Source organism: Trifolium pratense, linkage group LG6 (assembly GCF_020283565.1).
Source record: "Trifolium pratense cultivar HEN17-A07 linkage group LG6, ARS_RC_1.1, whole genome shotgun sequence".
Taxonomy (NCBI): domain Eukaryota; kingdom Viridiplantae; phylum Streptophyta; class Magnoliopsida; order Fabales; family Fabaceae; genus Trifolium; species Trifolium pratense.
In genome coordinates this window covers 24633541-24648408 of record NC_060064.1, presented here as the reverse complement: position 1 = coordinate 24648408, position 14868 = coordinate 24633541, and the positions used below count along the sequence as shown (strand labels likewise).

At 32.9% G+C, this 14868-nt stretch overlaps 1 protein-coding gene and 2 pseudogenes across 2 annotated transcripts; 2 read left to right on the top strand and 1 right to left on the bottom strand.

Moving 5' to 3' along the window:
• Window positions 1-19: 19 nt before the first annotated feature.
• LOC123892468 (protein ZW2-like) lies at window positions 20-2308 on the bottom strand. Of its 2 annotated transcripts, none has more exons than XR_006803200.1 (2): window positions 649-2308; window positions 20-602 (listed from the first exon to the last, which is right to left on the bottom strand). XR_006803200.1 is itself a non-coding variant. In XM_045942250.1 (2 exons), exon 1 carries the CDS (start codon window positions 1441-1443, stop codon window positions 748-750), a length of 696 nt encoding a protein of 231 aa, XP_045798206.1. In that variant the 5' UTR covers window positions 1444-1918; the 3' UTR covers window positions 20-121; window positions 722-747. The 2 variants fall into 2 exon arrangements, 1 of the variants encoding a protein (XP_045798206.1); XM_045942250.1 differs by having other exon boundaries at window positions 20-121; window positions 722-1918.
• An 8186-nt stretch (window positions 2309-10494) lies between these two features.
• On the top strand, window positions 10495-11119 carry LOC123892469 (annotated as a pseudogene).
• Window positions 11120-11288: 169 nt separating this feature from the next.
• LOC123891965 lies at window positions 11289-13970 on the top strand (annotated as a pseudogene).
• The last annotated feature ends 898 nt before the right edge of the window (window positions 13971-14868 follow it).

Below are 14868 nucleotides of genomic sequence, written 5' to 3'. Positions count from 1 at the left end.
GTTGGTAAATGCTATGAAGAACAAGCTTCTTGATCACATTTTTTCCACTTTATGTATCTGCTTCATTTTCAATGCTTGAGACTTCTGCTTTGGTATTTCTGCACCTTCTTTCCCCCTTTTGCTGTGTGAAGAATGAACCATGTGTTGAGGAAAGCATATAAAATACACCTGTTATGATGCAAATGTCCAAATGCACTGGAAATTGAAAATATGATTCTTTTTAAGGTCCCACATCATATGCATCTAAGTTCTTCTTCACTCACAAACATGTCTTAACATCACAAAAGAAAAAACATCTACTAAGTAAATATGATACTATAATATTAATATAATAAGAAATAAATAATTAAATCAGAGGCAGTTGTTTGAGTGAAGATCTGATCATCCTGGTGTGCCTGTCACTCTTTCTTTGGAAAGTGATATTCTAGCTTCCTGATAAAGCATGCATTGCATGACCTGATCTTGCTCATCAAGGATGCTCATCAAGGAAACAACATTAGGGGTAGATAACCTGAATGCACACTAATCAATGCACATCATCACCATCATCACTGCTTAGGCCTATCTATTACACAACTCAAACTATATTTTAAAAAGTATATATAATATAATATATATATATATATATATATATATATATATATATATATATATATATATAAAGAAAGACATGAAGGAAAGAAAAAAGGGAAAGGAGAAGGAGAATGAAAACCAAAACCACCTTACAGAAAATTCCAATGATTCAATTCAACCTTGGTTTTCACTCTGAGCATCCTTATCCAAACCCAAAGACCTGATCTTGAGTTGAAGCTGAGCCACAGCAACAAAAAAGTTGAGAACCTGAGCTGGTTTCAACATCTGCACAACTCTCAAAGCTGTCTCAGTCCTCAAAGTATCAGCATTTGTTACCAGATTCTCCAATGTTTCCTTCACTGTACTTGGAACTGTACCTTCCTCTGCCATGAATGACCTACTCAAACACACTCTTCCATGGCTTCTAATCATGTCAACAAGTGGTAGACCTGCCATACTCTCATGAACCTTAGCCAATTCATCATTGAGTTCTCTCTCCTTCATCTTTGTCTCTTGTTTGAGTTCACTCAACCTCTGCCTCTGATCCTCTGACAAATCCTCCAAAGTTTTGTTCACAAGTTGAAATGTAAGTCCTGGTTTGAACCCTGCTACCCAAAGAAAGGCTCTTTCCAATGAACTAAACCATGGTGGTGAGAAAAGAAGGAGAATATTTTGATGGGCTATCTTTGATTTCTCTTCATAGTATTGTCCATAGTGACAGAGTACTCTGTTTAACAAATTCCTTCTATCAGAATCATCCAACTCTTGTTGCTGTTGTTGAGCTGAGAGAAGCTCATCAAGATAGTTTCTTTGACGAATAATCCATCCATGGAGAAATTCATCAAATGCGGCAACATTTGCATCAGTCATCTATGTATTGTGATTTATGAGAAACAGAGCAAAACAGAGAAGGAAAATGAAGAAGAATATGAGAGTGTTTGTTGGTGGAGTTTACAATTGGGTTATTGGAAATATGATTTTTATGCAAAAGGGTATGAGAAAATGTTGATTTTCTTAGAAGGAAAGTATTGGTAATGGTGGTGTGGTGAATAGGAAGAAAGGTTAATGAAAACAGAGTCATTTGGATGAAAACAGAGTTAAGCGGTGTTGAGTTAAAGAAAAAACAGAGGATAATTTGTAGACTTAAAAATAAGTGCTTATTTGCGAGTGGTTTTCGGTGAAATTTGTCAGCACGTGGTTTTTTTTTTTAAAAATTCTTAATAGTTAAGAAATTAAGGGTAGATGGGATGAGAACTGTTGGTTGAGGATTTTGATGAGTTGTGGGGTTGGTTTCTTCATGTGAAGGGTAGTAGTAGTCAATTATGATAGTGTGTGTGTTGTGTTGGTATTTGAGATATTTTTATTTTGGGTTTGGATTTATTTTATATAGTTGGCATTGGATTAATGAGGTTGACACATGCTAAAATGGCATGGTGCCGTCTTTGTTTACACTATTGATTTCATGCCAAGTAAGAGAGAGAAGTTGAGATATGGAGCCAAGTAAGAGAGAGAGAAGTTGAGATAAATGTGCTTTGAGAAAAAGATTTTCTATCTGCGTTGTGTGAGGAAAAATAATTGGTTAGTCACAAATATTTGAACATTTACGAGCGTTTAATTGCTAAAAAATAATGGATTAGGTCGAACTAAAGTTTGTTTAATATCTTAAATGTTTATTTTATGTTGTTCTATCTTATATTATTATGTATTATTCAGTTTAGTATTTATATTTTACGGATTAAAGTAATCTTAGTTTTTTTTGGTCAAATTAAAGTATCCTTAATTTGATCACACATACATAACAATATATATTATTTAATTATTTTAAAAATATATAATTTAATCATGTGTGTAACCAAATTGAGTTTCTAAATTGAACGACCATGTAAATATTCCTCTCGTGTGAGAGGTGCATATAAATGATACTAATAAAACATCTTATCCTACAATGCCTTCTAAAGAGTATTTGTTACTTGGAAGATGCTAACTCCTAAGAGCACATTCAAAAGCAATTGAATTGGGATTGAGCATCCTGTATTCATTTGAATTTGAATGAATGAATTCTTTGTATATACTCCCTACCTATGACCTTAACTATAAGTAAATTTTAACATTTTAGATTCATTTGATAACTAATTCTTGTTTTCATTTAAGGGTGTCTTCATAATGATTTTATCTTGTGCTCAGTTGGTTGTATTGAGTGAAGAATATTCACCATTTATTCTTGAATTGTCCTGTCTTTGGTGCGGCCTGGAGTGACATTATTTCTCGGTTAGGGATTTCATGTGTTTTTCCTGATAACGCTATTGCTTTGACATCTCAATTTTGTGAGGCGCACGACATTTGCCAAATCTACTATAAGCTATTTTCAAGTTATATGGTTAACGTCTGTTTGGTCTATTTGAAAAGAACGTAATAATAGAATTATTGACTGCAAGAAAATGTCTACCGGAAAGGTTTGTTTATAACATAAAATCATTTGTGTTAAAAGCTTCTTTTTTTTTTTTAAATTTAAATCATTGGTTGTTAAACCCAAAAACTTGTTTAGGGCTTGTGTCAAATTGATATTTTATTCTTATTATGTTATGTACAATGTATGAACTCTTATTTTTAAGCATTTCTTATACTTAAAGTGTTTAATATAATTCTTTGGCTTTTTTTTTTATAAAAAAAATACCCATCCATAAAAAACAAAAATTTCAGGTTTTTAATCCATCCCTATAATATGAAATCTTTACCAAATATATACTATTAGTAGTGTATTTAAACGTATTTGAAAGTTACTTGTATATCAATTAGTTGATTCGGTGGTAATTAATACTGAACTTGATATGGAGAATCACAATTCGATCTCTCGTAATTATGATTATTGAAAGAAAAAAAATATTGGTATAGCTCGACAGAATAATGAAAGAAATATATAGGCTGAAGGTTTAATTTTTTTTGCACAATCATTCTATTGGATTTTAGATATTACCATAAATAAAGTGACTTTTTGTTTTTTTAATCAATACTCTTGCACAATCATTCTATTAGATTTTAGATATTACCATAAAGTGACTTTATGTTTTTTAATCAATAATAACTAGAATTTCATACAATTTTCTTATTACTTTTTGAAATATCTCCTGGTCAAATTTTGAAGATATCTATAATGATTTCTGACCAATATTAGTTTGGTTATATAATTTGGATATAAATAATACTATTACATATGATGTAATGTGCTCGATCAATCTAGAATCTTGTAAGGAAGTTCATGTTGGTTACTGGTATAAATAAATAGGAGTATTTTTTAATCACTGTTTCTAGATAGTACTTTGTTGGTGGTGATACATGAAAATAATGAATAGACTTTGTTACTCCAAGGCTTACACAAAATTAGTTATCTGTGTGACACTATGCAGAAAGTCTGTTCTTTGCTTTTTCTCGTGGGATAAGCATTGGACTCGACGGTTGCTTCTTCCCCTCCGTTTCTCTTTTTGAATTCATGTCCATGGTTATCTTTTAAGCCGGTTGAACTAAGAACTAAAAAGTTTGAAGTTTAGGTTCAAATTTTAGCAAAGAAAAAGTAATATACTAATAACTAATAATTTGTCATTAAAAAAATTAACTAATACTAAACAAATTAAGTTAATATGAACTATTTAGGGAATAACTCTTCTTTCACCGTAGAACAATGTTTATGAGAGAGAGATTTAAATGAATTACTCCCTCCGGTTTCATATATAAGTAAACATAACTTTTCTAGATTCATTAAAAAAGTGATGTATTTGGTCTAGATTTTAGACTAAATACATTCATTTTTCAATGAATTTAGAAATATTAGTTTTGCTTACATATGAAGTCGGAAGGAGTACAAAAATATTTCTCAAGAGTTCATAAGAAGAAATCTCTAATTTCTATCTACTTCTCTCAACTCTCAACAACAATAACCAAAATACATTTCACTTTAAAAATGTTTGTAATGTGATTCCCAATCTTATATTCGTAGGAATATGTTTAGGGGTGAAATTTCTCACTTTAAGGGAATATAATAAAATAAATATAAGATTATGAAGCACATTACATGGAGAGAAGATTCTCTCATGTTAAATTTAGGTAAATTTTGTTTTTAACCATTGATGTAGGTGGAGAGAGAAGAGGAAAAGAAGAAAAAGGTGAAATGAAATGTGGGAATTGAAAATATTGAGGAATATGAGGAAGTTTTTTTTGGAGGAATCTATTCTCCGCAAACACTTTAAAAATGCATCTCACTTTAAAAGTGGTCACGTAGCCACTAGACTAGAAATTATTGGTTATAAATTTCACCCTTAAAGTTAAAAGTAAATTTATTATTGGAAAACACATAATATTCCAACAACAATAATAAAAATGCATCTCACTTGTGGTCAGATAGCGTAATAGCTAGAAATTTCACCCTTAAGGTTATCACAAAAGAGTTATATTAATAAAGTTAAAAGTAAATTTGACATGAAAGTCAATAAATTAGGGGATTGCCTTAACCATAAAGAGAGAATGTTTAGTCTCAATCGTTGTCCAAAAGAAAATATGGAAATTTAGAAAATAAAATATTTTCTTACATGCTTCAACTTTGAGAAACTTATGTATGATCTTATTTATAGGCATTCAGAAATAGCTTATATAGAATAAGATCATTTGACATATACTTAAGTAATTCAAAATTTGAATTGTTGAAATGAGACAACCATAAGGATTATTATACAGAACAAAAGAACTTGTGCTTGGATATCGGAGATCTCGTAATTTAGAGATCACCAACATGTTCAACTCTGGTCCTTTTAGATGTATGTGTATAATGGACATCTAACTCAAGAAATGACTTACATAAAGTAAAAGATTTTGAAAGACAACAAAAATTATATTGTGACATAAGTTAGTGGCCGGATTAAGTAATACGGCTAATTAGACTTCTAATTAGATAATTAATTAAACATTTAATTAATTGATATGAAATCAATATGAGTGGATGTTAGAGACTCATTTGTCCCAATGAACTTAATTCAGTTGGTAAGGGATATCATATTTTATATGCAGGGGCTGAGATTTGAACCCCAGATACCCCAATTATCTACTTTAAAAGTGAAATTTTTAGCCACTAAACTACGTAACAAAAAAAACGTAAAGAGTCATTTTAAACTTCACAAATTTCTAACAAGTTAATTGAGTATCTAACTATTCTCATACCAAAAATTAACTAGTGCTAAATTTATTATAATAGAAGTACTACTGATTGGTCATTCTTTAAATAAAAAAAAAAAAGTTGTCCTAAACTTATTAATAGGAGTACTAATTGGTCATTTTTTACAAAAAAAAAAAAAGAAGTACTAATTGGTCATTAATATATAAAAATATTATGGACTAATTAGATTTTATGCGGATTAGTTATTATATTTTTCACTCTTATATAGACAACTCGCTTGTACCAAAAAAATACTTCAACTCAATTTTATTTTTCATTTGACATTATAAATACGACTCGATCGTAGAACAAACACACGCTGTCATTATTCATGATCATGTATAAGGCTTTGTGATAAGGTTTCTTGGTTACCGTTTTAGATCTTTCTAACACCAAATTCAATTTCAATTTCATTCTAATTGATCATCGATTCAACCCTAGTAACAAACCCACAATGTCGCAATTTCTTCTCTGTTTACGAAACTGATTCGTTCTCCGCGAATCTTGATTACTCGAACCCTAATTTGAACGGTGTCGCAATTTTAGGGTTTCATATTTCTGTAGCCCTTTCTTGATTCGATTTGAAAGAGATGAGTAGAAATGGAAAAGAATTCTAAGCTTCTTGATTGGATCTTCAATGACTCTGCAAATCCTTTCAAGTTTGTCAATGTCGCTGCTATCAATGTAATTTTCATCACTCTTTCAATTCTTGATTCTTTATTATCTTTTTGAATCTTTCTATAATTGGTTTGAGTGGAATGTTGTTTTGAAGTTTGTTTTTGTTTGCAATATTAACATGTTAATCTTGTTTATCTTAGAAGATGCTAAATCGGTAAGTCTTGATTATTCAAGTCTAAGAATTCTTAATACAAGTATTGGGATAATGTGTTAATGACCCAGTGAGATGTATTTTTTTTTTTACCAATATGAATTCTTTATTGGAAATGCAAGTCCAGACATGATAATGATTTTCTTATCAAGGTAAATTGGGGGAGATGTTTATGTGCCCTAATGCCTAATTGAGTATACGTCCCTCAATGTCCCTAAATTGATGGTTTGAATGGAATTTCAACATGAATGCTTAATTCATAACTTCAAATGTAAGTGGAGATGACCCTTTGTGCCATTGATGCGAAATAGTACATATGTATATGTCCCTCGATGTCTTTTAAATTGAATAAATTGACGCTTGAATGAATGCAATTCGATGTCCATAAATTGATGGTTTGAATGAATGCAATTCGATGTCCCTAAATTGATTGTCTTAATGAGTGCAATTTGATGTCCCTAAATTGATGGCTCGATGCCCCTAATTATATGGTATAAATGAATGCAATTCGATGTCCCTAAATTGAAGGTTTTTTAATGAATGCAATTCGATGACCCTAAATTGATGGCTCGATTCCCCTAAATTTATGGTATAAATAAATGAATGCAATTCGATGTCCCTATATTGATGGTCTGGTCTGAAAGAATCCAATTCGATGAGAATGCTTAGTCATAACTTGAAATATAATTGGAGATGACCCTGCTCTACACGTGATATTCCTCCGATAAATGTTGAGCAGAAAGTAATCAGTCCAACTGCTGAGCTGCATTTAGATGCCAAAGATTCATTTTTTTTAATATGCGGCTCATATGGAGAATCTTCTATTGCAGACATGGATATGTTTTGTACTTATCAGAATGTGATCAAATCTCTCAAGCCTATGAACTGTCTCCGACCATATGCTTCAGTTGTAGAGTTCAATGGTCAGATTTATGTTTTTGGTGGTGGAGATGAACCTGTTTGGTTTGACTCAGGTATGAGATCTTACTATGGTTTTTAATTTGTTATTTTTACAATGAGATGAAGTTTCTTGATTTAGATCCGAGAGGTATAATTATGGCTGACCAAAAACAAAGGGAGAGTTTATGTGATTTTTTAGGCGTAAGCTTCTTACCATGACAACTGGATTAATTGTATTACATGCTGCTTGTCATTTACATTTTACTTCATCTGTTTTTATCTTTATATTTTTCACAAGACAAGACATGTAGCTAAGGTCTAGGATGTTAAAGGAAATTTTATATATGCTTGCATCAAGTAACACAATCAAGCTTATTGCCCTTAGTACTTCTGTGTGAGTGAGTGACTTCTACGACCTGAACTAACAGCTCTGCCTAACTGATGTCTGTTCTTCTCGGTCACATTATAGAATAAAAAAAATAATCATTTGGATAATTTCTTTGAAAAGCATACAAAATTGTTGAAGTTAATGCTTGAATGCTCTTAATATGTTTTTTACCAATATGAATTCTTTATTCATATGGAATCAGGATGGTATACATGGAAATTTTGATGCTCTAAATGCAATTTGAAATATGAATGTTTATTGGAAATGCAGGTCCAGACTTGATAATGATTTTCTTATCAAGGTAAATTGGGTAGATGTTTGTGTGCCCTAATGCCTAATTGAGTAGACGTCCCTCAATGTCCCTAAATTGATGGTTTGAATGGAATTTCAATATGAATGCTTATTCATAACTTCAAATGTAAGTGGAGATGACCTTTTGTGTCATTGATGCGAAATAGTATATATGTCCCTCGATGTCAATTAAATGAGATATATGTCCCTCGATGTCCCTAAATTGAATATATGTCCCTTGATGTCCCTAAATTGAATATTTGTCCCTTGATGTCCCTATATTGATGGGCTGAATGGAATTTCAATGGAGACGACCCTTGGTGCCATTGATGCGAAATAGTATATATGTCCCTAAATTGAATATATGTTCCTCGATGTCCCTAAATTGATTATATGTTCCTTGATGTCCCTAAATTGAATATATGTTCCTCGATGTCCCTAAATTGAATATATGTCTCTCGATGTCCCTAAATTGATGGTTTGAATGAATGCAATTTGATGTCCCTAAATTGATGGTTTGAATGAATGCAATTCGATGTCCCTAAATTGATGGTCCAAATGAATGCAATTCGATGTCCCTAAATTGATGGCTCGATACCCTAAATTTATGGTATAAATGAATGCAATTCGATGTCCCTAAATTGATGGTCTGAATGAATCCAATTCGATGAGAATGCTTAGTCATAACTTGAAATGTAACTAGAGATGACCCTTGACACTATACATGCTTTTTCATAGTGGAAATTGGGATGATAGTTTTGTGTCTGTGTGACCTTAGATACGAAAATTGAAAATATGTTCCTTAATGACTCTAAATTGTTGGCCTTAGTGAAATTTCATTATAAATGTAGAAATAGAAAATTTTAAGCTTCCTTTGAAGTTTAGCATGACTCTGCACTCATGGACTTTTGATTTGTTTTCAAAGTGTAACAATACTTCTAAAACAGGCAAATGAATGTGGTTTACTATTATGCCTGCATCTGTGATTTAAAGTGATTAGACATGTGTATCCTCCCTGTCTTCTAATATGATTCCTCATCTGCTATTTCTTTATTCTATATGAATTAAATCATACTATTCATTTACAGCTTCATGTTGCTGTATTATTCCATGTCCAAGTTCTTTTAACTCGATCTCTGTTAAGAATTGAGGTGTATGCCGTGTTAGTTAATGAGTAAACTGATCTGCGGTCATTAGAGAATCACAAATTTTGTAATGTCTACCACCTCTTAGGCATAATTAATTATGGGAAGATACTTGAAAAATCTTTATTCTTACTATTTATTTGTTCGATGTTCAGTATCTCTTACATACCAAACAACTTGCTTTCATCCATTTAAGCCAAACACGCATTTTCTGTTACTACTCTGTGGACTGATCACCCATCCAATGGTTTTAATTTTGGCAAGAATATGGGAAAGGAAGCATTAGTTTCAAAGGACAAAATATGTTTATCCTTTCCGTGATGGGGAGCCATTCAGACAAGTGTAATACTTTGTCGATATGAAGAACTGGACAATTTAAACATTGATTATTTTGACGATAGATTCAATGTTACATATGTGATTGCTAGAACATTGACTCTTTTAGTGGTCTACTATTGCTAAAGAAGGGACCTACGTTTAATGCACCAGCAGTTGTTGATTACGGATTGGGGAAATTATTGTCTAACACTTTGTACTAAATTGCATATTGCTGAAGTGCAACAATTGCATTTTGTTCATATTCCGGCTATAGTTGCTATTTGATTGAATGTTTGCATCGAGCCTCAATAGTTCATTGTCACTGATTAAATTGGTCATAGAAATATAAATAAACTTCTGAAGTTAAATTGTTTGATTAGTTTGGACAATTGATCTGAGATTGTGATTGAGGGTCAGTTCACTTTTTTGAGTAAGGGAACAAGGTACATGTTTTGGAACCGATTATTTCCGCAGAAGTTCCCTTTTTGAAGTGCATAAAAAATTGTGTTTTTCTGTTCATTCTTGTTTTTCTTTTGTATGAACATAAGTTCCTGTTTTGTCTGCATCTTTTCTTTTTTGTGGAGGATGGATTTTTAATTGGTCAACATTTAACCTCCAGGTTCTTAAGTAAATTAAGTTTCTTATCATGATATTTTAAAAAAACATTCGTGCAACATTTGCAAATTTAGTTTTGATTTGTACGTCTGGTGTCTGAATTATTCCAGTTTACACAAAACAAATATGTAAATGCAATGGTAGTTCCACAACATGATAGTTAGATCACTGAAATCATAGTATTCTTTTAAACATTGTTGTGGTTTAAATTCCAGTTTCTGTTGCAATTTTGAAAATGGCAAAAGGAAGTAGAGGGCGATGCAGGATTGCTTCTCGTCAGTACCGACTGACTTCATACCCTCTGGCTCGATGCAAAAGGGACATTTGTGAGGATATGTGTCAAAATAAAGGCTCTAAGGCCCTGGATAAGAAAGAGTGCGAAGATGTAACATGTTCTGTGTGCATGGAATATCCACACAATGCTGTTCTTCTTTGTTCTTCTCATGACAAGTGTTGCCGTCCCTACATGTGTGGAACTAGCCTTCGTCATTCCCATTGTCTTGATCATTACAAGAAAGCTTACACCAAAGTAATTTCCGTATGTAATGGACAGCCCATGCAAGGTTCATGAGAAGAATGAAGTTACTGAACTTGCTTGCCCCCTAGGTAGGGGTCAGGATAAAGGTTGGACCGTTGTGGAACCTGTGCGAGACTATCTCAATGAAATGAAAAGAAGCTGCATGCTGGATGGCTGCTCACTTGTCGGGAACTATAATGAGTTAAAGAAGCACATGCGAGCAGAGCATCCTTCTGCAAATCCTTTCAAGTTTATCACTTCTATATCTTTGTTTTCAGTTTTTATCCTTTATCTTTTGGATTTTTTTTTTCTAACTTATTTGACCCAATTTTGTCTTTCATGAAGTAACACAGAGTCTCCATGATATTTTTTTTGACTCAATATGAGTGCTTATTCATAAACTTCAAATGTAAGTGGAGATGGCCCTTTGCGCAATAGATGCGAAATAGTTTATATGTCCATCGATGTCCCTAAATTGAATATGTCCCTAAATATGTCCCTAAATTGAATATATGTCCCTCGATATCCCTAACTTGAATATATGTCCCTTGATGTTTCTAAGTTGATGGTGTAGATGAATTCAACTTCAATGTGAATGCTTAGTTATAACTTGAAATGTACGCGGAGATGACCCTTGTCGCGATGACTATACATGCTTTTTCATATTTGTAAATTGGGATGATGGTTTTGTGCCTGTGTGACCTTAGATTTGAAAATTGAATATATGTCCCTTGATGACCCTAAACTATTGGCCTAAATTCAATGACTTTAATTTTAAGCTTCTTGATTGGACCTTCAATGACTTTGCAAATCCTTTCAGGTTTAGCAATGCCGCTTATATGAAGTTTGATTATCCAGGAGTGTGCTAAATCGGTGAATCTTGATTTTTCATGCCTAAGAAGGCTAATTTTTTGGGCCCCGAGAAATTGTGTATTTGCTAAAAGAATTCTAAGACAAGTCTTTGCATGTTGTGTTTGGATGACCCTGATGAGATGAATTTTTATACAAAAAATGTGGATTACAATATGAATTCATTTGTTGTGCAAGTAGTACTACACTTTGATACAGACATAGCTTCAATTTTGATGTATTTACAGCAGCTGCATGCACTGCTTCCAGTTCCACTGCAAAGGTAGTACAGTATAATATTTGAACTGTTAGGACTATTAGATGTTCATAATTTTGCTCTGGTTTGTTGTCTACTATGGAGTTTATGAAATGTATGGAAACAAGTGCTAGACTCAACCTTTACGGTAAAACACTGTGCTTGTCAGTTACTTGAAGGTTGGAATTTAGCGCAGAGACTGCGTTCTGTTTCAGGTCTGATGCGTATAGAACTTTTGACTGCTTCAGATCTGATTGGCTAAACATCAACAATATGTATGGGTTCATGTTTAATTCCTTTTATGTTGGTGAGTGGGATGGAAAATAGGCTAATGCATTATCCTAATGTTAGCTAGACATTTTAAGAAAAGACCTAAATTCACCTCTAATTTGTTTGAGGCTTTAATTATTTTTTGTTTAACTGCCTTTCAACAAATGACTAATTATTGCAAAAGGTTCAATATGAAAGATTTGGGTGAATGGAAAGAGTGCCAATGGCTTTTGGTATGTTGCTGGCTAATGTAATTTTGGAGGTTGGGCGTACTATTGACAGATTGAAATGGTTGGCTGATCTGGGAGGCACTTATTCAATGAAATCAGCATAAGGTAATTTCAAATGAAGCTATCCATTTGGATGCTTGGTGATCTAAATGATTTGTTGTTATCTCGACTATTGGGTGATTTTGCATCCGAATGATGTCTCTTTGCAAGTTGTGACTATTTTTGAGGTAGTTAGTCTGGAGTTGGTTAAGTGCAAGGAATGCCTGGTTCAACTATCATGTTTCATCATGGTTTATTAATCTGACAAGTTATTTGGTTATTATCTAAATTCATAGGCTTGTATGTGTGGGATGAAATTATTGTCCGACAGCTCCAACTATGCAGATTTTATTGGTTGCTGTTGTGGGGTTGGAGATGGGTGCTTCTAGAGTTGGTTTAGCTCAGTAGGTTGCTGGTCCGGAATGATGCATATGTATGTAGACTTTTTTTTGCTCTCCTCAATTTATATGTGCAACTTGTTTAATTTAGCGGATTATGTTTCTCTCTGAGGTATATCTTGTGTGCAGCTTGTTCCGTCTTTGGCCTAATATATTTGGCATCCATTGTGCTAAATTTTAGTATATTTTTAGCTTATAATAAAAACAATGACTAAAGTTGTTTGAATGCTAATTTGCTAAGATTGTTTAGAACAAAAAAATATATATGGAACATATATATGATAAACAGGTCTAAAATGGAAATGTCATTGGAACATATTCCAAAAAGAAACTGAAAGGGTTGATTCCTACAAATCACTGAACACCAAGTCAAGAGGAGGCTGAGGAAATTGATTAGGTGCATTTGAAGGAACCATGCAATGTTAATTCTTGAAAGGATACAATTGTTTAAGAATTTTGTTCTTTTAATATGTTTTTCTAATTGTAGTCTAATTATATGCATCTGTGTTCTTGATTAGTTTCATCTATCTTTTGTATCTTAATATCAAGTTATTCAATTATGTTACCGTGCCCCTCATGTTTGTTAATTTTTTGTTCTTAATTGTAAACTGATCTCTTATTTGAGTCTTTTGATTTGATTACTTCCATAATAATTCATAAACATGACAACATCAGAAGAACCTTCAAGTTTGAAATTATTGAGCCAACATCTCTTTTTTCCAGAAATCTCAGTCCCATAAAATTTGAATATACATCTTCATCAGAGATTGATCAGGATTCATATTTTTCATATTTCTTGAAAGCCTTGGTTTTGAAGCTGATACAAAATTTATTGACTTTTTTTGTTTGGTACATTCAAAATTTATTGGTACAATACTTGAATGAAGAAAGTACCTTTGAAACAGAGGAGTTAAATTTGGCAGAATCAATGGTGTTAAGGAAGAAGGAACAAATAAATATATTATGGATCAAATAAGTACAGAGGAGAGAGGAGTAGGCCATGAGGTAAATTTTACTGTAGAGATTGGTGACCCTTCAAGGAAAGGATGTAGTGCGTGGTTGGGAACATTTCACAGTGAGATTGATGCTTCTAAAGCTTATGATTGTGCTGCTTTCGGAATGAGGGTTCAGAAAGCTATACTGAATTTTCCTAAATTGAGTATATGCCCCCCCCCCCCCCCCCTGATGTCCCAAAATTGATGGTCTGAATAGAATTTCAAAATGAATGCTTATTCATAAACTTCGAATGTAAGTGGAGATGAACATTTGCGCCGTAGATGCGAAATAGTTTATATGTTCATCGATGTCCCTAAATTGAATATATGTCCCTCGATGTCTCTAAATTGAATATTGTTCCTCGATGTCCCTAAATTGAATATATGCCCCTCGATATCCCTAACTTGAATATTTGTCCTTGTGCCCTAAATTGATGGTCTGAGTGAATGCAATTTGGTGTGAATATTTAGTAATAAGTTGAAATGTAAGTGGCGGTGACCCTTGATGCGAGATGACTATACCTGCATTTTCATATTGGTAAATTGGGATGATAGTTTTGTGCCTGTGTGGCCTTAGATGGGAAAATTGAACATATGTCTTTTGATGACCCTAAATTGTTGGCCTAAATGCAATTTCATTATTAATGTATTTTTATACCAAAAATGTGGATTACAATATGAATTCTTTTGTTGTTCAAGTAGTACTACACTTTGGAATAGACTGAGCTTTGATGTAATTACAGCAGCTGCATGCACTGCTTCCACTGCAAAGGTAGTATAAATTTGAACTGTTAGGACTATTAGATGCTCATAATTCTGCTCTGTTTAGTTGTCTATTATAGAGTTTATGGGAACAACGTATGAAAAAAAATGCTAGACTCAAGCTTTACTTCCGAAAAAATGTGCTCGTCAGTTACTTGAAGGTTGGAATTTAGCTCAGAGACCGCGTTCTGTTTCAGGTATGATGCGGGCTGAACCTGCAATTGCTTGAGGTCTGATACGGGTTGGTTCATTTCAGAATACTATTGCGGTTGGGCCTGCTGCAGAACCTAATT